The sequence below is a fragment of the Zeugodacus cucurbitae genome, chromosome X (assembly GCF_028554725.1).
Source record: "Zeugodacus cucurbitae isolate PBARC_wt_2022May chromosome X, idZeuCucr1.2, whole genome shotgun sequence".
NCBI lineage: Eukaryota > Metazoa > Arthropoda > Insecta > Diptera > Tephritidae > Zeugodacus > Zeugodacus cucurbitae.
The window spans coordinates 28,492,260-28,517,471 of NC_071672.1; the positions used below are offsets into that span (position 1 = coordinate 28,492,260).

General features: G+C 37.3%; 1 protein-coding gene and 2 long non-coding RNA genes across 3 annotated transcripts; all 3 read left to right on the forward strand.

Annotated features, from left to right (window-relative positions):
• Nucleotides 1–138: 138 nt before the first annotated feature.
• On the forward strand, nucleotides 139–12,085 carry LOC128923072 (uncharacterized). The gene is made up of 5 exons (XR_008472147.1): nucleotides 139–4,852; nucleotides 4,918–5,025; nucleotides 5,084–10,259; nucleotides 10,325–10,432; nucleotides 10,491–12,085. It is a non-coding gene; the product is annotated as an uncharacterized LOC128923072 (long non-coding RNA).
• A 2,897-nt stretch (nucleotides 12,086–14,982) lies between these two features.
• LOC128923041 (uncharacterized) lies at nucleotides 14,983–17,080 on the forward strand. The gene is made up of 3 exons (XM_054235420.1): nucleotides 14,983–15,971; nucleotides 16,032–16,427; nucleotides 16,483–17,080. Exons 1-3 carry the CDS (start codon nucleotides 15,918–15,920, stop codon nucleotides 17,005–17,007), a joined length of 975 nt encoding a protein of 324 aa, XP_054091395.1. The 5' UTR covers nucleotides 14,983–15,917; the 3' UTR covers nucleotides 17,008–17,080.
• Nucleotides 17,081–17,975: 895 nt separating this feature from the next.
• LOC128923042 (uncharacterized) lies at nucleotides 17,976–23,790 on the forward strand. The gene is made up of 5 exons (XR_008472133.1): nucleotides 17,976–18,084; nucleotides 18,150–18,257; nucleotides 18,316–23,169; nucleotides 23,235–23,342; nucleotides 23,401–23,790. It is a non-coding gene; the product is annotated as an uncharacterized LOC128923042 (long non-coding RNA).
• Nucleotides 23,791–25,212: the final 1,422 nt, after the last annotated feature.

Below are 25,212 nucleotides of genomic sequence, written 5' to 3' on the forward strand. Positions count from 1 at the left end.
TATTGAAATATTATTTATTAATAAGAAAATAATTTTTATATAAAGATATTTATTGATTAAACAATAGTTCAGAAATTTGTCGTCGCCTTATCTCCCCTTCATTGGTACGAGCATTTGGTTCCCATAACGGCTCGTCAATACTGTGCTCCGATTCCTCAGGTTGGTAATCGAAATAATCGTCTTGTTGGAGTATAAAATTGTGTAACAATGCACAACAGAGAATCCATACCATTTTCATTTTTTATTTGGAGCCTTAAGCCTTTTAAACTACCAAATGTTCAATTCGAATTCTATATCGGCTGAATTTTTTGTTAGTGTTAAATTTTTAGAATTTTCTCGAGATGGCATTATAACAGTTCTCGATAATTTATATGCATTGTCTCCAAAAAATTTATGTGCTTCAGTTGACAATTCGCTGTACGAACAATACGTGCATCATGAACGCTACCTGGAAATCCTAACATAAAGTACCTTAATTTTAATTTATGATCGCACACGGCTTGTGCCTTAACGGAGTAAATATGTTTTCGTGAAAAGTACGCTTCTGGGTCCTGTGACGGGTTTTCCGCCAATTGAATTTCGGTACCATCAACGTATCCTGTGCAGTTAGGTAACTCACTCGATGTTTCTAAAACGTTCTTCCGTATTTGGTCAACAACAGCGCATTAAATATTCGTTCAGTGAAATTCTAAAATTTAAAAACATGTTAATGTATTATGAGGAAAACTGACGAATTCTGACCTGATTGATACCACCATCACTGATTCCAAATAAACCTGTAATCTTCGAAAGAGTAGCTCCTTCACCGCTGGAACCTAAGCGATACAACACAATTGCCAGTTGCGTTTTAATTGGAAATTGTTTGCACAACCGAGTTTTGTTGAAAAGATTGTCTCCCTTTATTAGATCCAAAATAGCATCGAAAGTTTTCCAAGTGACACGTGTGATCTTCTTGAATCGGTTTTCATCAGGTTCCCATAAGATTTCATTTAAAAATATCCTAGATTTCGGTACACTATTTTGAATAAATTGTACGCTGTATCTGCATTCTTCGCCTAAAGTCAATACATACATTAGGTCCTCCATTATTTAATCTTCTTTACTTGTCCTCTCTTCTGCAAAACAAAACATGTAGTCATTTAAAACAAAACCAATTTAATTTAAATACATAAATGTATATATGTGCATGGGGTTGTATGTGAGTACGTAAAATAAAATTCAAATGTATCTACTGTTTGAGTATTTTGAAAAGTTAGCTATCATAGTAGGCCATCCAAAAATAAAAAAAATGAAAATGTAAATGTAAGAGGTTGTATGTGAGTACGTTAAATCAAATTCAAATTTATCTACTGTTTGAGTATTTTGAAAATTTATCTATCGTAGTAGGTCATTCAAAATTATAAAATGAAAAACAAGCTTCCACACAACTTTCAAAAATGCGCAATTTCAGTTGAAATTCAAAGTTCGTCGAGGCACTACGGCACTACGGCACTACACTCACTAATATTACATGGGAAAGAAAATTTGCAGTATAGCGAATATCGAAAATGTGTGAACTATATTGTTTCGATTAACATCTAAGGCAAACGCAATACTGCAAGTTTTTCTTCCAATGGAATGCTAGTGAGGACCTCGCACTAGCTTTGAATTTCAACAGGGGTGTAATTTAGGTCGCCTCCGCGCGGTGCACCCTGGGTAACGCAAAATGGCCTTCCTCGGCTTCCTCCGGCGGGTACTGCATCGAACACTTTCAGGGCTGGAGTGTTTTCGTTCATTCGGACAACATGACCTAGCCAGCGTAGCCGCTGTCTTTTTATTCGCTGAACTATGTCAATGTCGTCGTATAACTCGTACAGCTCATCGTTCCATCGTCTGCGGTATTCGCCGTTGCCAATGTTCTGAGGACCATAAATCTTGCGCAAAATTTTCCTCTCGAAAACTCCTAGTGTCGTCTCATCTGATGTTGACATCGTCCAAGCTTCTGCACCGTAAAGCAGGACGGGAATGATAAGCGACTTGTAGAGCTTGATTTTGGTTCGTCGAGAGAGGACTTTACTGTTCAATTGCCTACTCAGTCCAAAGTAGCACCTGTTGGCAAGAGTTATTCTGCGCTGGATTTCGAGGCTGACATTGTTCGTGCTGTTGATGCTGGTTCCCAGGTATACGAAATTATCTACGACCTCGAAGTTATGACTGTCAACAGTGACGTGGGAGCCAAGACGCGAATGCGCAGACTGTTTGTTTGACAGAACAAACGGCGCGGTTGTTGCTTCCGATGATATCAATATCATCGGCGTACGCAAGGACGACGAGCGGTAAATCAATATAAGCGAACGAAATGGGTAAATCATCTGAAATCTGTCAAATCCCAAATTTCAACATGATGACCGTGTTGAAATTCCATTCGCTGGTCATGCGTACTCAGATCCGAAGAAGTACGCGAGCTATTTAAGGCGGAAATTTATACTGCACGCTTCGGTGGATAAGGTGAAAATATGTGTTACCCGGCGTCTGCGCAAAATGCTAAAAGACTGCGGACCACTTACCTTCACCAGCGGTGAGGTTGCAGTTGTCATCAAAAACAGTATAAACATATTGATGCTGAAACACTTTTGCTCGGCGGTACAGAGCAGCAACAAAAACCTCAAGTCGCTAGCCGGCAGCAAATGGGGTAAATACAAAAAAACGTTGTTGGCAACTTACTAGGCAATCGGCCGGCCGGTCCTAAACTACGCAGCTAACGCAATGGGGAAGTTTCAGACTTGTCAATACACCGCTCTCCGGGCAGCTACAGTTTGCCTCTTTGTGTCTCTGGTCGAGAACCTGCACAATGCGGCCCGTATGCTACCTGTCAAGGAGGACAACGAAATGCTCTCCAAAAAGTATTTGTTGGGATGCTTTCGCAGATTTGTCCTGCATGCAAACAGTCCCCGCACAACACTAACCAGCTCTCTACATGCCCCCTAAATCCTACTCATCTAACACCCATTTTCCTTTGGTCCGACCTTATCGAAACAGCTTGTTCCTTGGGCCTCCCGTTAGATGACTTCGATGACAATTAGTCTAGACTTGTCGGTACATTAAAAAATATAGAATGTATACGTTTCACTATCCTATAACTAATTGAATAATACTTCAATAAATCACTTGCCCTTTTGGGTTACGTAGGCTGGAAGAAGTTTCAGCTGTCACAGTATTAAAACGGTAATTGTGCACAGATGAGGTGAACGTGGGGAGTGTGACGAGTTTGTGATGTCATCTAATTTTGCCCGACAATCGGATTACTAACTTGTGACTTATTCACCGTTAAGTGCAATGTATGTTATGGGCAAAAGTAGTTTCCAGCTCCGTCAAAGTCCATGATTTAAATGTTGCCATAAAAACAGCAGCATTAAACATATCCCAAGTAATTTTGAGGAATGCTGCCGATTTGACAGCGCTTTGCCAGATAAAAATGCGTGTCCGTCCCGGCTACGTAGAACCGACTGTCGTGGGTAGGGTACAATCGGTGCTTATGCTACTCTGGTTGGATTGTTGTTTTATAGTTGTACCAATGTTTTCAATGCCTTTAGTTGCTATATCGACTTCGTATACTGATGGTGATTTAACAATTTCATAAGGGATCGCCTTACGCGTACGGCGTCGAGTGCGTATGCGATTTGGTGCACTGTGCTAAGCATTATGGATGTTGGTATAGGAAAAATTTGCTTACTCAAGATACGTGTCTTACGCTAGCTGAAAACCGGTACGAATGCGGTAACAGGTGAAGCAATAGTTGCACTTCATTGATCCAAAATTTAATTTGTGTTCGTGTTTTTTTATATAAATATACACGTTTCCTCCTACCACTGGCCATTTCTATTAGTTTCTGTTAGCTTGATTACATCGCCTATATCTCGTTTTAGTGAATTTTGTTCGTCTAAAAATTGCCGAAATCGGACAATATACAAAGTCAAAGACATCGAACATGAGGGGCAGGCTCAGTAGTTGTGGGCATTTCATTTACCGAAAATATTGGTAAATCTTACAGATATTCTAAAGAAAATCAGAAGTGGTCTTTATAATTATGAGCCTCCGTGCTGAAAATTTGGCAAAAAAGGTCAATACTTCATCTAGTCTCTAGCCTTAAATATTAGTATTTCACTTATCTGGCAACAATGCGTTAATTATTCGTCGATTCGATTTATATAAGACTGTTAGTATATGTACATGCACATAAGTACTTTATCTAAAATTAAAATGCTCCCACTGTTTGACTATTTTGGAAAGTTGGCTATTCAAAATTAAGCCCATCGTATTTTTGAACAACCAATAATTAGATATATGGGAGCTAGGGGAAGTTAAGACCTCTTTTGGGGGCATGGCAATGGACCGATATCGCTCATTTTCAATACCAACCCCCTCAGGATGCCAAGGAATATATGTATGTTCCAAGTTTCGTCAAGATATCTTCATTTTTACTCAAGTTATTCGTTGCACGGACAGACAGACATCTGGATTTCAACTCGTCATCCTGATCATTTTTATATATATAACCCTATATCTAACTCATTTAGTTTTATGACTTACAAACAACCGTTATGTGGATAAAACTATAATACTCTCTTAGCAACTTTTGTTGCGAGAGTAAAAAAATATAAGCTATAAAAAAATAATTTCACAATAATGGTACTCATTTAACGTCGTAAACGTAATTCGCAATATCGTAAAACAGCTGCTAATTTTTACATGCATTTTATTTTACGACAATCTTGCAAATATGCGAGACCGTTTTCAGTGGCAACCATAGCATTTTGCGCAATTCACAAACAGCTGGAAGCGTCTATTTGGTGTTTGAAAAGAAATGGAAGCGGTAAGTAAATTCATAACAATTAATTATTTGCTTGTATTATTAATAATCAATTGGTTATTTAATAGAAAAATAGATTAATGCTAAACGGCACATTTCGTTGGGCTGAAAGCCAAACGAAAGACCTTTTGATAAATATAGTGGACGCAATCAAAGAGAATCCGGACCATTTTGAGGTAATATTGATATATTATTTGTCATTTCATCAATTAACATTTTACGCTCTGCTTTTAGAAACCAACAGCCCAAAGGAATTTGAAAAAGAGAGAGAGGAAAACAATTTTCAATTGCAGAAATTACGGTTGGAGAAAGAAATGGAAAAAGTCAGATTGGAACACGAACGATTGAAAAGCTTAAATAGCTCATAACTTACCAAAATGTAATAATTTGTATTCCAATATAAGATTTTTTCCATTTTGACTTTTTCTTCTTAATACATTTGTTGGTTTGTTTTACTTATAGTGACTTAGTGAATATGGTCCACCTTGCTTTTTTTTACTTTATCCGTATTAACAGTTATTTCTAGTCAAATAATTTATATTACTTGTTTATGTAAAGAAATTGAATTTTATTTGAAAAAATAAATAAGAAAATAATTTTTATATAAAGATATTTATTGATTAAACAATAGTTCAGAAATTTGTCGTCGCCTTATCTCCCCTTCATTGGTACGAGCATTTGGTTCCCATAACGACTCGTCAATACTGTGCTCCGATTCCTCAGGTTGGTAATCGAAATAATCGTCTTGTTGGAGTATAAAGTTGTGTAACAATGCACAACAGAGAATCCATACCATTTTCATTTTTTATTTGGAGCCTTAAGCCTTTTAAACTACCAAATGTTCAATTCGAATTCTATATCGACTGAATTTTTTGTTAGTGTTAAATTTTTAGATCGAGATGGCATTATAACAGTTCTCGATAATTTATATGCATTGTCTCCAAAAAATTTATGTGCTTCAGTTGACAATTCGCTGTACGAACAATACGTGCATCATGAACGCTACCTGGAAATCCTAACATAAAGTACCTTAATTTTAATTTATGATCGCACACGGCTTGTGCCTTAACGGAGTAAATATGTTTTCGTGAAAAGTACGCTTCTGGGTCCTGTGACGGGTTTTCCGCCAATTGAATTTCGGTACCATCAACGTATCCTGTGCAGTTAGGTAACTCACTCGATGTTTCTAAAACGTTCTTCCGTATTTGGTCAACAACAGCGCATTAAATATTCGTTCAGTGAAATTCTAAAATTTAAAAACATGTTAATGTATTATGAGGAAAACTGACGAATTCTGACCTGATTGATACCACCATCACTGCTTCCAAATAAACCTATAATCTTCGAAAGAGTAGCTCCTTCACCGCTGGAACCTAAGCGATACAACACAATTGCCAGTTGCGTTTTAATTGGAAATTGTTTGCACAACCGAGTTTTGTTGAAAAGATTGTCTCCCTTTATTAGATCCAAAATAGCATCGAAAGTTTTCCAAGTGACACGTGTGATCTTCTTGAATCGGTTTTCATCAGGTTCCCATAAGATTTCATTTAAAAATATCCTAGATTTCGGTACACTATTTTGAATAAATTGTACGCTGTATCTGCATTCTTCGCCTAAAGTCAATACATACATTAGGTCCTCCATTATTTAATCTTCTTTACTTGTCCTCTCTTCTGCAAAACAAAACATGTAGTCATTTAAAACAAAACCAATTTAATTTAAATACATAAATGTATATATGTGCATGGGGTTGTATGTGAGTACGTAAAATAAAATTCAAATGTATCTACTGTTTGAGTATTTTGAAAAGTTAGCTATCATAGTAGGCCATCCCAAAATAAAAAAAATGAAAATGTAAATGTAAGAGGTTGTATGTGAGTACGTTAAATCAAATTCAAATTTATCTACTGTTTGAGTATTTTGAAAAATTATCTATCGTAGTAGGTCATTCAAAATTATAAAATGAAAAACAAGCTTCCACACAACTTTCAAAAATGCGCAATTTCAGTTGAAATTCAAAGTTCGTCGAGGCACTACGGCACTACGGCACTACACTCACTAATATTACATGGGAAAGAAAATTTGCAGTATAGCGAATATCGAAAATGTGTGAACTATATTGTTTCGATTAACATCTAAGGCAAACGCAATACTGCAAGTTTTTCTTCCAATGGAATGCTAGTGAGGACCTCGCACTAGCTTTGAATTTCAACAGGGGTGTAATTTAGGTCGCCTCCGCGCGGTGCACCCTGGGTAACGCAAAATGGCCTTCCTCGGCTTCCTCCGGCGGGTACTGCATCGAACACTTTCAGGGTTGGAGTGTTTTCGTCCATTCGGACAACATGACCTAGCCAGCGTAGCCGCTGTCTTTTTATTCGCTGAACTATGTCAATGTCGTCGTATAACTCGTACAGCTCATCGTTCCATCGTCTGCGGTATTCGCCGTTGCCAATGTTCTGAGGACCATAAATCTTGCGCAAAATTTTCCTCTCGAAAACTCCTAGTGTCGTCTCATCTGATGTTGACATCGTCCAAGCTTCTGCACCGTAAAGCAGGACGGGAATGATAAGCGACTTGTAGAGCTTGATTTTGGTTCGTCGAGAGAGGACTTTACTGTTCAATTGCCTACTCAGTCCAAAGTAGCACCTGTTGGCAAGAGTTATTCTGCGCTGGATTTCGAGGCTGACATTGTTCGTGCTGTTGATGCTGGTTCCCAGGTATACGAAATTATCTACGACCTCGAAGTTATGACTGTCAACAGTGACGTGGGAGCCAAGACGCGAATGCGCAGACTGTTTGTTTGACAGAACAAACGGCGCGGTTGTTGCTTCCGATGATATCAATATCATCGGCGTACGCAAGGACGACGAGCGGTAAATCAATATAAGCGAACGAAATGGGTAAATCATCTGAAATCTGTCAAATCCCAAATTTCAACATGATGACCGTGTTGAAATTCCATTCGCTGGTCATGCGTACTCAGATCCGAAGAAGTACGCGAGCTATTTAAGGCGGAAATTTATACTGCACGCTTCGGTGGATAAGGTGAAAATATGTGTTACCCGGCGTCTGCGCAAAATGCTAAAAGACTGCGGACCACTTACCTTCACCAGCGGTGAGGTTGCAGTTGTCATCAAAAACAGTATAAACATGTTGATGCTGAAACACTTTTGCTCGGCGGTACAGAGCAGCAACAAAAACCTCAAGTCGCTAGCCGGCAGCAAATGGGGTAAATACAAAAAAACGTTGTTGGCAACTTACTAGGCAATCGGCCGGCCGGTCCTAAACTACGCAGCTAACGCAATGGGGAAGTTTCAGACTTGTCAATACACCGCTCTCCGGGCAGCTACAGTTTGCCTCTTTGTGTCTCTGGTCGAGAACCTGCACAATGCGGCCCGTATGCTACCTGTCAAGGAGGACAACGAAATGCTCTCCAAAAAGTATTTGTTGGGATGCTTTCGCAGATTTGTCCTGCATGCAAACAGTCCCCGCACAACACTAACCAGCTCTCTACATGCCCCCTAAATCCTACTCATCTAACACCCATTTTCCTTTGGTCCGACCTTATCGAAACAGCTTGTTCCTTGGGCCTCCCGTTAGATGACTTCGATGACAATTAGTCTAGACTTGTCGGTACATTAAAAAATATAGAATGTATACGTTTCACTATCCTATAACTAATTGAATAATACTTCAATAAATCACTTGCCCTTTTGGGTTACGTAGGCTGGAAGAAGTTTCAGCTGTCACAGTATTAAAACGGTAATTGTGCACAGATGAGGTGAACGTGGGGAGTGTGACGAGTTTGTGATGTCATCTAATTTTGCCCGACAATCGGATTACTAACTTGTGACTTATTCACCGTTAAGTGCAATGTATGTTATGGGCAAAAGTAGTTTCCAGCTCCGTCAAAGTCCATGATTTAAATGTTGCCATAAAAACAGCAGCATTAAACATATCCCAAGTAATTTTGAGGAATGCTGCCGATTTGACAGCGCTTTGCCAGATAAAAATGCGTGTCCGTCCCGGCTACGTAGAACCGACTGTCGTGGGTAGGGTACAATCGGTGCTTATGCTTCTCTGGTTGGATTGTTGTTTTATAGTTGTACCAATGTTTTCAATGCCTTTAGTTGCTATATCGACTTCGTATACTGATGGTGATTTAACAATTTCATAAGGGATCGCCTTACGCGTACGGCGTCGAGTGCGTATGCGATTTGGTGCACTGTGCTAAGCATTATGGATGTTGGTATAGGAAAAATTTGCTTACTCAAGATACGTGTCTTACGCTAGCTGAAAACCGGTACGAATGCGGTAACAGGTGAAGCAATAGTTGCACTTCATTGATCCAAAATTTAATTTGTGTTCGTGTTTTTTTATATAAATATACACGTTTCCTCCTACCACTGGCCATTTCTATTAGTTTCTGTTAGCTTGATTACATCGCCTATATCTCGTTTTAGTGAATTTTGTTCGTCTAAAAATTGCCGAAATCGGACAATATACAAAGTCAAAGACATCGAACATGAGGGGCAGGCTCAGTAGTTGTGGGCATTTCATTTACCGAAAATATTGGTAAATCTTACAGATATTCTAAAGAAAATCAGAAGTGGTCTTTATAATTATGAGCCTCCGTGCTGAAAATTTGGCAAAAAAGGTCAATACTTCATCTAGTCTCTAGCCTTAAATATTAGTATTTCACTTATCTGGCAACAATGCGTTAATTATTCGTCGATTCGATTTATATAAGACTGTTAGTATATGTACATGCACATAAGTACTTTATCTAAAATTAAAATGCTCCCACTGTTTGACTATTTTGGAAAGTTGGCTATTCAAAATTAAGCCCATCGTATTTTTGAACAACCAATAATTAGATATATGGGAGCTAGGGGAAGTTAAGACCTCTTTTGGGGGCATGGCAATGGACCGATATCGCTCATTTTCAATACCAACCCCCTCAGGATGCCAAGGAATATATGTATGTTCCAAGTTTCGTCAAGATATCTTCATTTTTACTCAAGTTATTCGTTGCACGGACAGACAGACATCTGGATTTCAACTCGTCATCCTGATCATTTTTATATATATAACCCTATATCTAACTCATTTAGTTTTATGACTTACAAACAACCGTTATGTGGATAAAACTATAATACTCTCTTAGCAACTTTTGTTGCGAGAGTAAAAAAATATAAGCTATAAAAAAATAATTTCACAATAATGGTACTCATTTAACGTCGTAAACGTAATTCGCAATATCGTAAAACAGCTGCTAATTTTTACATGCATTTTATTTTACGACAATCTTGCAAATATGCGAGACCGTTTTCAGTGGCAACCATAGCATTTTGCGCAATTCACAAACAGCTGGAAGCGTCTATTTGGTGTTTGAAAAGAAATGGAAGCGGTAAGTAAATTCATAACAATTAATTATTTGCTTGTATTATTAATAATCAATTGGTTATTTAATAGAAAAATAGATTAATGCTAAACGGCACATTTCGTTGGGCTGAAAGCCAAACGAAAGACCTTTTGATAAATATAGTGGACGCAATCAAAGAGAATCCGGACCATTTTGAGGTAATATTGATATATTATTTGTCATTTCATCAATTAACATTTTACGCTCTGCTTTTAGAAACCAACAGCCCAAAGGAATTTGAAAAAGAGAGAGAGGAAAACAATTTTCAATTGCAGAAATTACGGTTGGAGAAAGAAATGGAAAAAGTCAGATTGGAACACGAACGATTGAAAAGCTTAAATAGCTCATAACTTACCAAAATGTAATAATTTGTATTCCAATATAAGATTTTTTCCATTTTGACTTTTTCTTCTTAATACATTTGTTGGTTTGTTTTACTTATAGTGACTTAGTGAATATGGTCCACCTTGCTTTTTTTTACTTTATCCGTATTAACAGTTATTTCTAGTCAAATAATTTATATTACTTGTTTATGTAAAGAAATTGAATTTTATTTGAAAAAATAAATAAGAAAATAATTTTTATATAAAGATATTTATTGATTAAACAATAGTTCAGAAATTTGTCGTCGCCTTATCTCCCCTTCATTGGTACGAGCATTTGGTTCCCATAACGACTCGTCAATACTGTGCTCCGATTCCTCAGGTTGGTAATCGAAATAATCGTCTTGTTGGAGTATAAAGTTGTGTAACAATGCACAACAGAGAATCCATACCATTTTCATTTTTTATTTGGAGCCTTAAGCCTTTTAAACTACCAAATGTTCAATTCGAATTCTATATCGACTGAATTTTTTGTTAGTGTTAAATTTTTAGATCGAGATGGCATTATAACAGTTCTCGATAATTTATATGCATTGTCTCCAAAAAATTTATGTGCTTCAGTTGACAATTCGCTGTACGAACAATACGTGCATCATGAACGCTACCTGGAAATCCTAACATAAAGTACCTTAATTTTAATTTATGATCGCACACGGCTTGTGCCTTAACGGAGTAAATATGTTTTCGTGAAAAGTACGCTTCTGGGTCCTGTGACGGGTTTTCCGCCAATTGAATTTCGGTACCATCAACGTATCCTGTGCAGTTAGGTAACTCACTCGATGTTTCTAAAACGTTCTTCCGTATTTGGTCAACAACAGCGCATTAAATATTCGTTCAGTGAAATTCTAAAATTTAAAAACATGTTAATGTATTATGAGGAAAACTGACGAATTCTGACCTGATTGATACCACCATCACTGCTTCCAAATAAACCTATAATCTTCGAAAGAGTAGCTCCTTCACCGCTGGAACCTAAGCGATACAACACAATTGCCAGTTGCGTTTTAATTGGAAATTGTTTGCACAACCGAGTTTTGTTGAAAAGATTGTCTCCCTTTATTAGATCCAAAATAGCATCGAAAGTTTTCCAAGTGACACGTGTGATCTTCTTGAATCGGTTTTCATCAGGTTCCCATAAGATTTCATTTAAAAATATCCTAGATTTCGGTACACTATTTTGAATAAATTGTACGCTGTATCTGCATTCTTCGCCTAAAGTCAATACATACATTAGGTCCTCCATTATTTAATCTTCTTTACTTGTCCTCTCTTCTGCAAAACAAAACATGTAGTCATTTAAAACAAAACCAATTTAATTTAAATACATAAATGTATATATGTGCATGGGGTTGTATGTGAGTACGTAAAATAAAATTCAAATGTATCTACTGTTTGAGTATTTTGAAAAGTTAGCTATCATAGTAGGCCATCCCAAAATAAAAAAAATTAAAATGTAAATGTAAGAGGTTGTATGTGAGTACGTTAAATCAAATTCAAATTTATCTACTGTTTGAGTATTTTGAAAAATTATCTATCGTAGTAGGTCATTCAAAATTATAAAATGAAAAACAAGCTTCCACACAACTTTCAAAAATGCGCAATTTCAGTTGAAATTCAAAGTTCGTCGAGGCACTACGGCACTACGGCACTACACTCACTAATATTACATGGGAAAGAAAATTTGCAGTATAGCGAATATCGAAAATGTGTGAACTATATTGTTTCGATTAACATCTAAGGCAAACGCAATACTGCAAGTTTTTCTTCCAATGGAATGCTAGTGAGGACCTCGCACTAGCTTTGAATTTCAACAGGGGTGTAATTTAGGTCGCCTCCGCGCGGTGCACCCTGGGTAACGCAAAATGGCCTTCCTCGGCTTCCTCCGGCGGGTACTGCATCGAACACTTTCAGGGTTGGAGTGTTTTCGTCCATTCGGACAACATGACCTAGCCAGCGTAGCCGCTGTCTTTTTATTCGCTGAACTATGTCAATGTCGTCGTATAACTCGTACAGCTCATCGTTCCATCGTCTGCGGTATTCGCCGTTGCCAATGTTCTGAGGACCATAAATCTTGCGCAAAATTTTCCTCTCGAAAACTCCTAGTGTCGTCTCATCTGATGTTGACATCGTCCAAGCTTCTGCACCGTAAAGCAGGACGGGAATGATAAGCGACTTGTAGAGCTTGATTTTGGTTCGTCGAGAGAGGACTTTACTGTTCAATTGCCTACTCAGTCCAAAGTAGCACCTGTTGGCAAGAGTTATTCTGCGCTGGATTTCGAGGCTGACATTGTTCGTGCTGTTGATGCTGGTTCCCAGGTATACGAAATTATCTACGACCTCGAAGTTATGACTGTCAACAGTGACGTGGGAGCCAAGACGCGAATGCGCAGACTGTTTGTTTGATGACAGGAGATATTTCGTCTTGTCCTCATTCACCTCCAGACCAATTCGCTTCGCCTCCTTATCCATGCGGGAAAAAGCAGAACAAAAGGCGCGGTTGTTGCTTCCGATGATATCAATATCATCGGCGTACGCAAGGACGACGAGCGGTAAATCAATATAAGCGAACGAAATGGGTAAATCATCTGAAATCTGTCAAATCCCAAATTTCAACATGATGACCGTGTTGAAATTCCATTCGCTGGTCATGCGTACTCAGATCCGAAGAAGTACGCGAGCTATTTAAGTCGGAAATTTATACTGCACGCTTCGGTGGATAAGGTGAAAATATGTGTTACCCGGCGTCTGCGCAAAATGCTAAAAGACTGCGGACCACTTACCTTCACCAGCGGTGAGGTTGCAGTTGTCATCAAAAACAGTATAAACATGTTGATGCTGAAACACTTTTGCTCGGCGGTACAGAGCAGCAACAAAAACCTCAAGTCGCTAGCCGGCAGCAAATGGGGTAAATACAAAAAAACGTTGTTGGCAACTTACTAGGCAATCGGCCGGCCGGTCCTAAACTACGCAGCTCCAATATGGTAGCCTGTGTGCACTAGGACGCAAATGGGGAAGTTTCAGACTTGTCAATACACCGCTCTCCGGGCAGCTACAGTTTGCCTCTTTGTGTCTCTGGCCGAGAACCTGCACAATGCGGCCCGTATGCTACCTGTCAAGGAGGACAACGAAATGCTCTCCAAAAAGTATTTGTTGGGATGCTTTCGCAGATTTGTCCTGCATGCAAACAGTCCCCGCACAACACTAACCAGCTCTCTACATGCCCCCTAAATCCTACTCATCTAACACCCATTTTCCTTTGGTCCGACCTTATCGAAACAGCTTGTTCCTTGGGCCTCCCGTTAGATGACTTCGATGACAATTAGTCTAGACTTGTCGGTACATTAAAAAATATAGAATGTATACGTTTCACTATCCTATAACTAATTGAATAATACTTCAATAAATCACTTGCCCTTTTGGGTTACGTAGGCTGGAAGAAGTTTCAGCTGTCACAGTATTAAAACGGTAATTGTGCACAGATGAGGTGAACGTGGGGAGTGTGACGAGTTTGTGATGTCATCTAATTTTGCCCGACAATCGGATTACTAACTTGTGACTTATTCACCGTTAAGTACAATGTATGTTATGGGCAAAAGTAGTTTCCAGCTCCGTCAAAGTCCATGATTTAAATGTTGCCATAAAAACAGCAGCATTAAACATATCCCAAGTAATTTTGAGGAATGCTGCCGATTTGAAAGCGCTTTGCCAGATAAAAATGCGTGTCCGTCCCGGCTACGTAGAACCGACTGTCGTGGGTAGGGTACAATCGGTGCTTATGCTACTCTGGTTGGATTGTTGTTTTATAGTTGTACCAATGTTTTCAATGCCTTTAGTTGCTCTATCGACTTCGTATACTGATGGTGATTTAACAATTTCATAAGGGATCGCCCCACGCGTACGGCGTCGAGTGCTAAGCATTATGGATGTTGGTATAGGAAAAATTTGCTTACTCAAGATACGTGTCTTACGCTAGCTGAAAACCGGTACGAATGCGGTAACAGGTGAAGCAATAGTTGCACTTCATTGATCCAAAATTTAATTTGTGTTCGAGTTTTTTTATATAAATATACACGTTTCCTCCTACCACTGGCCATTTCTATTAGTTTCTGTTAGCTTGATTACATCACCTATATCTCGTATCGGACAATATACAAAGTCAAAGACATCGAACATGAGGGGCAGGCTCAGTAGTTGTGGGCATTTCATTTACCGAAAATATTGGTAAATCTTACAGATATTCTAAAGAAAATCAGAAGTGGTCTTTATAATTATGAGCCTCCGTGCTGAAAATTTGGCAAAAAAGGTCGATACTTCATCTAGTCTCTAGCCTTAAATATTAGTATTTCACTTATCTGGCAACAATGCGTTAATTATTCGTCGATTCGATTTATATAAGACTGTTAGTATATGTACATGTACATAAGTACTTTATCTAAAATTAAAATGCTCCCACTGTTTGACTATTTTGGAAAGTTGGCTATTCAAAATTAAGCCCATCGTATTTTTGAACAACCAATAATTAGATATATGGGAGCTAGGGGAAGTTAAGACCTCTTTTGGGGGCATGGCAATGGACCGATATCGCTCATTTTCAATACCAACCCCCTCAGGATGCCAAGGAATATATGTATGTTCCAAGTTTCGTCAAGATATCTTCATTTTTACTCAAGTTATTCGTTGCACGGACAGACAGACATCTGGATTTCAACTCGTCATCCTGATCATTTTTATATATATAACCCTATATCTAACTCATTTAGTTTTATGACTTACAAACAACCGTTATGTGGATAAAACTATAATACTCTCTTAGCAACTTTTGTTGCGAGAGTAAAAAAATATAAGCTATAAAAAATTAATTTCACAATAATGGTACTCATTTAACGTCGTAAACGTAATTCGCAATATCGTAAAACAGCTGCTAATTTTTACATGCATTTTATTTTACGACAATGGCCGACTTCCTAAACGCAAGTTGCGATGCATAACTCGAAAAAATGCGTATGAAATGCAAAACTGATTTTCAACGCAACTCTGCGTTGCAAATAAATGCTTTGCATATAAATGACGTTTAGGAACGTCATCGTAAAACTCATACATAAAACATATGTCATAGCTAATTAGCTAATTCTTCAAATATTAAGTTAATAAAAAACTAATTGAAAAGAAAAAAAAGAAACGGCAGTTTTTATTAAGGACTTTGAATTTAACGAGAAGAAAGGTGGTGAAAAATATAAATTTTTGTGAATCTGTTGTATTGATGGAAGACGATATATTTTATTCCCATTTTCGGATGCGAAGAAGCACGTTCAAGGTAAGTACACAATTGAATTTCAAATATGGATAACATAAAACGTGTTCGCTGCAATTTCAGAGGCTGATGACAATGCTACAACCAATGTGGACCGAATCATCAACAGGTCGTACTGCAGTTTCCATGAAAAAGGCATTGTATTTGACAATTTGGAAGCTTGCCAATAATACATCATTTCGACAAATTAGTGACAGATTTGATGTAGGAATGGGCGCCACTTATAGAGCATTTATTAAAATCCTCAAACTTATATATCGTCTAAAATCGACAATAATAAAATTTCCGACTACTACTGCAGCTCAAAAAAAGATCGCTGATGGGTTTTCTCAACGTCGCCACAATATATTTCCTTTTGTATTAGGATGCATTGATGGAACGCACATTCCCATATCACAACCAAAAAACGATGCAATAAGTTTCTATAACAGAAAAGGGACGTTTTCCATCATTGCACAGGTAATTACACATGTATACTCATCTCTAGTCAAATTATAATAAACAATTTGTATAGGCCATTGTTGACTGCGATATGAAATTTCTGGACGTCTTTGTCGGCTGTCCCGGACGATGTCATGACGCATCAGTGTGGCAAAGGAGCCCATTTCGTAGAGCACTAGTAAGCGGTGAATTAAAAATTCGACCAAATCACCACTTCTTAGGCGACGCAGCTTATCCGCTAGAAACGTTTCTCATGGTGCCATATCGGGATAATGGTTTTTTAACATCGCAGCAGAGCCAATTTAACACTATTTTAAGCACTAACCGAGTTTATGTTGAACAGGCGTTCGGGATATTAAAACAAAAGTTCAGAATTTTAAAATTTATTGGTGTACAGCTCGCTCATATTCCAAAAATTATTGTATTAACGTGCATGATAATACATAACGTGATTATAATCAATGAAGGTCAGCAAAACATTGATTGGATAGAATTGGACGAAGATGAGGCCCAAACATCTGAAGTTAGTGTTCCATCATTGCAAAGAGATGAAGCCCAACAAAAACGAAATGCCCTGGCAACGTTGTTTTCAAGCTGAATTAAACGACAATTCTAAAATAAAAAACACAATTTGAATAACATGAACATAAATGTATTTTATTTCATAAGATAGGAACTTTCAAAACTATAACATATATATATATATATATATATTTCTTATAATTATATAATAGTAATAATTTATATTATTTATAAACTATCCTGGGTTTTCAAATAAAGCCCGTAGTTGCTTTAATTCTTTAAGTTTTTCTTTTTCAATTTCAAGTCTTTCACTTTCTATTTTTATAAGCTTATTTATAGCTTCGTTTTCCTTTTCGGATTCTTTCTCTAAGAATTCGATTACGTCATTTCTCTTTCTTTTAACTGATGTTGTAGGTGTTACATCCATTCCGTCAATTGTTGCTGTGGTGGAGGGACTTTCCAATGAAATTAAAGAATACTCGGTCATTTCTAGTGGCACTTCAATACTTGAACGACTCCCAAACACTTCATCGATTTCACTAAAATATTCCCAATTTGATGCTGCTTCGCCAGAAGTACTGTTTCTTTTTTTTATACGCTTATAAGTCCCCATTATGTTGAGAAAACACCTCGCTATTTCATCTCTTGAAAATAGAAACGAGCTCTCAACGTCCCTCATTTCCCTTAAAATCGACTCCCAAATTGTATTTCTCTTCCTTTTTTTGCCGGAAAATTCTGCTTCATGACGAAGCCTTGTTGTTATTAATAACTTCTTCCGCTCGTGTGTCCACTTTTTTTCTCTATAATACAAGATAAAAAGAAATGATAACACAATTTAAATTAGTTACAATAAATAAAAATTACTTACTCTGCCATTGTCTGTTCTGCATACCAAATAAAATTGATGCACGCTTTAAACATCTGATGCGTTTAAAACTGAGTTGCCAACTAATTAGGAACATTAGGCGTTGCCAGAAAATTCAAGTATGACTTTAGGAACTATATGCATTGTAAATATGCATTGCAACCTGCGTTTAGGAAGTCGACCAATCTTGCAAATATGCGAGACCGTTTTCAGTGGCAACCATAGCATTTTGCGCAATTCACAAACAGCTGGAAGCGTCTATTTGGTGTTTGAAAAGAAATGGAAGCGGTAAGTAAATTCATAACAATTAATTATTTGCTTGTATTATTAATAATCAATTGGTTATTTAATAGAAAAATAGATTAATGCTAAACGGCACATTTCGTTGGGCTGAAAGCCAAACGAAAGACCTTTTGATAAATATAGTGGACGCAATCAAAGAGAATCCGGACCATTTTGAGGTAATATTGATATATTATTTGTCATTTCATCAATTAACATTTTACGCTCTGCTTTTAGAAACCAACAGCCCAAAGGAATTTGAAAAAGAGAGAGAGGAAAACAATTTTCAATTGCAGAAATTACGGTTGGAGAAAGAAATGGAAAAAGTCAGATTGGAACACGAACGATTGAAAAGCTTAAATAGCTCATAACTTACCAAAATGTAATAATTTGTATTCCAATATAAGATTTTTTCCATTTTGACTTTTTCTTCTTAATACATTTGTTGGTTTGTTTTACTTATAGTGACTTAGTGAATATGGTCCACCTTGCTTTTTTTTACTTTATCCGTATTAACAGTTATTTCTAGTCAAATAATTTATATTACTTGTTTATGTAAAGAAATTGAATTTTATTTGAAAAAATAAATAAGAAAATAATTTTTATATAAAGATATTTATTGATTAAACAATAGTTCAGAAATTTGTCGTCGCCTTATCTCCCCTTCATTGGTACGAGCATTTGGTTCCCATAACGACTCGTCAATACTGTGCTCCGATTCCTCAGGTTGGTAATCGAAATAATCGTCTTGTTGGAGTATAAAGTTGTGTAACAATGCACAACAGAGAATCCATACCATTTTCATTTTTTATTTGGAGCCTTAAGCCTTTTAAACTACCAAATGTTCAATTCGAATTCTATATCGGCTGAATTTTTTGTTAGTGTTAAATTTTTAGAATTTTCTCGAGATGGCATTATAACAGTTCTCGATAATTTATATGCATTGTCTCCAAAAAATTTATGTGCTTCAGTTGACAATTCGCTGTACGAACAATACGTGCATCATGAACGCTACCTGGAAATCCTAACATAAAGTACCTTAATTTTAATTTATGATCGCACACGGCTTGTGCCTTAACGGAGTAAATATGTTTTCGTGAAAAGTACGCTTCTGGGTCCTGTGACGGGTTTTCCGCCAATTGAATTTCGGTACCATCAACGTATCCTGTGCAGTTAGGTAACTCACTCGATGTTTCTAAAACGTTCTTCCGTATTTGGTCAACAACAGCGCATTAAATATTCGTTCAGTGAAATTCTAAAATTTAAAAACATGTTAATGTATTATGAGGAAAACTGACGAATTCTGACCTGATTGATACCACCATCACTGATTCCAAATAAACCTGTAATCTTCGAAAGAGTAGCTCCTTCACCGCTGGAACCTAAGCGATACAACACAATTGCCAGTTGCGTTTTAATTGGAAATTGTTTGCACAACCGAGTTTTGTTGAAAAGATTGTCTCCCTTTATTAGATCCAAAATAGCATCGAAAGTTTTCCAAGTGACACGTGTGATCTTCTTGAATCGGTTTTCATCAGGTTCCCATAAGATTTCATTTAAAAATATCCTAGATTTCGGTACACTATTTTGAATAAATTGTACGCTGTATCTGCATTCTTCGCCTAAAGTCAATACATACATTAGGTCCTCCATTATTTAATCTTCTTTACTTGTCCTCTCTTCTGCAAAACAAAACATGTAGTCATTTAAAACAAAACCAATTTAATTTAAATACATAAATGTATATATGTGCATGGGGTTGTATGTGAGTACGTAAAATCAAATTCAAATGTATCTACTGTTTGAGTATTTTGAAAAATTATCTATCGTAGTAGGTCATTCAAAATTATAAAATGAAAAACAAGCTTCCACACAACTTTCAAAAATGCGCAATTTCAGTTGAAATTCAAAGTTCGTCGAGGCACTACGGCACTACACTCACTAATATTACATGGGAAAGAAAATTTGCAGTATAGCGAATATCGAAAATGTGTGAACTATATTGTTTCGATTAACATCTAAGGCAAACGCAATACTGCAAGTTTTTCTTCCAATGGAATGCTAGTGAGGACCTCGCACTAGCTTTGAATTTCAACAGGGGTGTAATTTAGGTCGCCTCCGCGCGGTGCACCCTGGATAACGCAAAATGGCCTTCCTCGGCTTCCTCCGGCGGGTACTGCATCGAACACTTTCAGGGCTGGAGTGTTTTCGTCCATTCGGACAACATGACCTAGCCAGCGTAGCCGCTGTCTTTTTATTCGCTGAACTATGTCAATGTCGTCGTATAACTCGTACAGCTCATCGTTCCATCGTCTGCGGTATTCGCCGTTGCCAATGTTCTGAGGACCATAAATCTTGCGCAAAATTTTCCTCTCGAAAACTCCTAGTGTCGTCTCATCTGATGTTGACATCGTCCAAGCTTCTGCACCGTAAAGCAGGACGGGAATGATAAGCGACTTGTAGAGCTTGATTTTGGTTCGTCGAGAGAGGACTTTACTGTTCAATTGCCTACTCAGTCCAAAGTAGCACCTGTTGGCAAGAGTTATTCTGCGCTGGATTTCGAGGCTGACATTGTTCGTGCTGTTGATGCTGGTTCCCAGGTATACGAAATTATCTACGACCTCGAAGTTATGACTGTCAACAGTGACGTGGGAGCCAAGACGCGAATGCGCAGACTGTTTGTTTGATGACAGGAGATATTTCGTCTTGTCCTCATTCACCTCCAGACCAATTCGCTTCGCCTCCTTATCCATGCGGGAAAAAGCAGAACAAACGGCGCGGTTGTTGCTTCCGATGATATCAATATCATCGGCGTACGCAAGGACGACGAGCGGTAAATCAATATAAGCGAACGAAATGGGTAAATCATCTGAAATCTGTCAAATCCCAAATTTCAACATGATGACCGTGTTGAAATTCCATTCGCTGGTCATGCGTACTCAGATCCGAAGAAGTACGCGAGCTATTTAAGTCGGAAATTTATACTGCACGCTTCGGTGGATAAGGTGAAAATATGTGTTACCCGGCGTCTGCGCAAAATGCTAAAAGACTGCGGACCACTTACCTTCACCAGCGGTGAGGTTGCAGTTGTCATCAAAAACAGTATAAACATGTTGATGCTGAAACACTTTTGCTCGGCGGTACAGAGCAGCAACAAAAACCTCAAGTCGCTAGCCGGCAGCAAATGGGGTAAATACAAAAAAACGTTGTTGGCAACTTACTAGGCAATCGGCCGGCCGGTCCTAAACTACGCAGCTAACGCAATGGGGAAGTTTCAGACTTGTCAATACACCGCTCTCCGGGCAGCTACAGTTTGCCTCTTTGTGTCTCTGGTCGAGAACCTGCACAATGCGGCCCGTATGCTACCTGTCAAGGAGGACAACGAAATGCTCTCCAAAAAGTATTTGTTGGGATGCTAATTGAATAATACTTCAATAAATCACTTGCCCTTTTGGGTTACGTAGGCTGGAAGAAGTTTCAGCTGTCACAGTATTAAAACGGTAATTGTGCACAGATGAGGTGAACGTGGGGAGTGTGACGAGTTTGTGATGTCATCTAATTTTGCCCGACAATCGGATTACTAACTTATGACTTATTCACCGTTAAGTGCAATGTATGTTATGGGCAAAAGTAGTTTCCAGCTCCGTCAAAGTCCATGATTTAAATGTTTCCATAAAAACAGCAGCATTAAACATATCCCAAGTAATTTTGAGGAATGCTGCCGATTTGAAAGCGCTTTGCCAGATAAAAATGCGTGTCCGTCCCGGCTACGTAGAACCGACTGTCGTGGGTAGGGTACAATCGGTGCTTATGCTACTCTGGTTGGATTGTTGTTTTATAGTTGTACCAATGTTTTCAATGCCTTTAGTTGCTCTATCGACTTCGTATACTGATGGTGATTTAACAATTTCATAAGGGATCGCCCCACGCGTACGGCGTCGAGTGCTAAGCATTATGGATGTTGGTATAGGAAAAATTTGCTTACTCAAGATACGTGTCTTACGCTAGCTGAAAACCGGTACGATTGCGGTAACAGGTGAAGCAATAGTTGCACTTCATTGATCCAAAATTTAATTTGTGTTCGAGTTTTTTTATATAAATATACACGTTTCCTCCTACCACTGGCCATTTCTATTAGTTTCTGTTAGCTTGATTACATCGCCTATATCTCGTATCGGACAATATACAAAGTCAAAGACATCGAACATGAGGGGCAGGCTCATTAGTTGTGGGCATTTCATTTACCGAAAATATTGGTAAATCTTACAGATATTCTAAAGAAAATCAGAAGTGGTCTTTATAATTATGAGCCTCCGTGCTGAAAATTTGGCAAAAAAGGTCAATACTTCATCTAGTCTCTAGCCTTAAATATTAGTATTTCACTTATCTGGCAACAATGCGTTAATTATTCGTCGATTCGATTTATATAAGACTGTTAGTATATGTACATGTACATAAGTACTTTATCTAAAATTAAAATGCTCCCACTGTTTGACTATTTTGGAAAGTTGGCTATTCAAAATTAAGCCCATCGTATTTTTGAACAACCAATAATTAGATATATGGGAGCTAGGGGAAGTTAAGACCTCTTTTGGGGGCATGGCAATGGACCGATATCGCTCATTTTCAATACCAACCCCCTCAGGATGCCAAGGAATATATGTATGTTCCAAGTTTCGTCAAGATATCTTCATTTTTACTCAAGTTATTCGTTGCACGGACAGACAGACATCTGGATTTCAACTCGTCATCCTGATCATTTTTATATATATAACCCTATATCTAACTCATTTAGTTTTATGACTTACAAACAACCGTTATGTGGATAAAACTATAATACTCTCTTAGCAACTTTTGTTGCGAGAGTAAAAAAATATAAGCTATAAAAAATTAATTTCACAATAATTGTACTCATTTAACGTCGTAAACGTAATTCGCAATATCGTAAAACAGCTGCTAATTTTTACATGCATTTTATTTTACGACAATCTTGCAAATATGCGATACCGTTTTCAGTGGCAACCATAGCATTTTGCGCAATTCACAAACAGCTGGAAGCGTCTATTTGGTGTTTGAAAAGAAATGGAAGCGGTAAGTAAATTCATAACAATTAATTATTTGCTTGTATTATTAATAATCAATTGGTTATTTAATAGAAAAAGAGATTAATGCTAAACGGCACATTTCGTTGGGCTGAAAGTCAAACGAAAGACCTTTTGATAAATATAGTGGACGCAATTAAAGAGAATCCGGACCATTTTGAGGTAATATTGATATATTATTTGTCATTTCATCAATTAACATTTTACGCCCTGCTTTTAGAAACCAACAGCATAAAGGAATTTGAAAAAGAGAGAGAGGAAAACAATATTCAATTGCAGAAATTACGGTTGGAGAAAGAAATGGAAAAAGTCAGATTGGAACACGAACGATTGAAAAGCTTAAATAGCTCATAACTTACCAAAATGTAATAATTTGTATTCCAATATAAGATTTTTTCTATATTGACTTTTTCTTCTTAATACATTTGTTGGTTTGTTTTACTTATAGTGACTTAGTGAATATGGTCCACCTTGCTTTTTTTTACTTTATCCGTATTAACAGTTATTTCTAGTCAAATAATTTATATTACTTGTTTATGTAAAGAAATTGAATTTTATTTGAAAAAATAAATAAGAAAATAATTTTTATATAAAGATATTTATTGATTAAACAATAGTTCAGAAATTTGTCGTCGCCTTATCTCCCCTTCATTGGTACGAGCATTTGGTTCCCATAACGACTCGTCAATACTGTGCTCCGATTCCTCAGGTTGGTAATCGAAATAATCGTCTTGTTGGAGTATAAAGTTGTGTAACAATGCACAACAGAGAACCCATACCATTTTCATTTTTTATTTGGAGCCTTAAGCCTTTTAAACTACCCAATGTTCAATTCGAATTCTAACAGTTCTCGATAATTTATATGCATTGTCTCCAAAAAATTTATGTGCTTCAGTTGACAATTCGCTGTACGAACAATACGTGCATCATGAACGTTACCTGGAAATCCTAACATAAAGTACCTTAATTTTAATTTATGATCGCACACGGCTTGTGCCTTAACGGAGTAAATATGTTTTCGTGAAAAGTACGCTTCTGGGTCCTGTGACGGGTTTTCCGCCAATTGAATTTCGGTACCATCAACGTATCCTATGCAGTTAGGTAACTCACTCGATGTTTCTAAAACGTTCTTCCGTATTTGGTCAACAACAGCGCATTAAATATTCGTTCAGTGAAATTCTAAAATTTAAAAACATGTTAATGTATTATGAGGAAAACTGACGAATTCTGACCTGATTGATACCACCATCACTGATTCCAAATAAACCTGTAATCTTCGAAAGAGTAGCTTCTTCACCGCTGGAACCTAAGCGATACAACACAATTGCCAGTTGCGTTTTAATTGGAAATTGTTTGCACAACCGAGTTTTGTTGAAAAGATTGTCTCCCTTTATTAGATCCAAAAAAGCATCGAAAGTTTTCCAAGTGACACGTGTGATCTTCTTGAATCGGTTTTCATCAGGTTCCCATAAGATTTCATTTAAAAATATCCTAGATTTCGGTACACTATTTTGAATAAATTGTACGCTGTATCTGCATTCTTCGCCTAAAGTCAATACATACATTAGGTCCTCCATTATTTAATCTTCTTTACTTGTCCTCTCTTCTGCAAAACAAAACATGTAGTCATTTAAAACAAAACCAATTTAATTTAAATACATAAATGTATATATGTGCATGGGGTTGTATGTGAGTACGTAAAATCAAATTCAAATGTATCTACTGTTTGAGTATTTTGAAAAGTTAGCTATCATAGTAGGCCATCCAAAAATAAAAAAAATGAAAATGTAAATGTAAGAGGTTGTATGTGAGTACGTTAAATCAAATTCAAATTTATCTACTGTTTGAGTATTTTGAAAAATTATCTATCGTAGTAGGTCATTCAAAATTATAAAATGAAAAACAAGCTTCCACACAACTTTCAAAAATGCGCAATTTCAGTTGAAATTCAAAGTTCGTCGAGGCACTACGGCACTACACTCACTAATATTACATGGGAAAGAAAATTTGCAGTATAGCGAATATCGAAAAT

Bases quoted from the DNA above. Each gene is read 5' to 3' on its own strand.
- LOC128923041 (XM_054235420.1), top strand. From the start codon at position 15,918: ATGGAAGACGATATATTTTATTCCCATTTTCGGATGCGAAGAAGCACG. The intron at 15,972-16,031 runs GTAAGTACACAA...CTGCAATTTCAG, and splicing joins TGCGAAGAAGCACGTTCAAG to AGGCTGATGACAATGCTACA. The intron at 16,428-16,482 runs GTAATTACACAT...CAATTTGTATAG, and splicing joins CGTTTTCCATCATTGCACAG to GCCATTGTTGACTGCGATAT.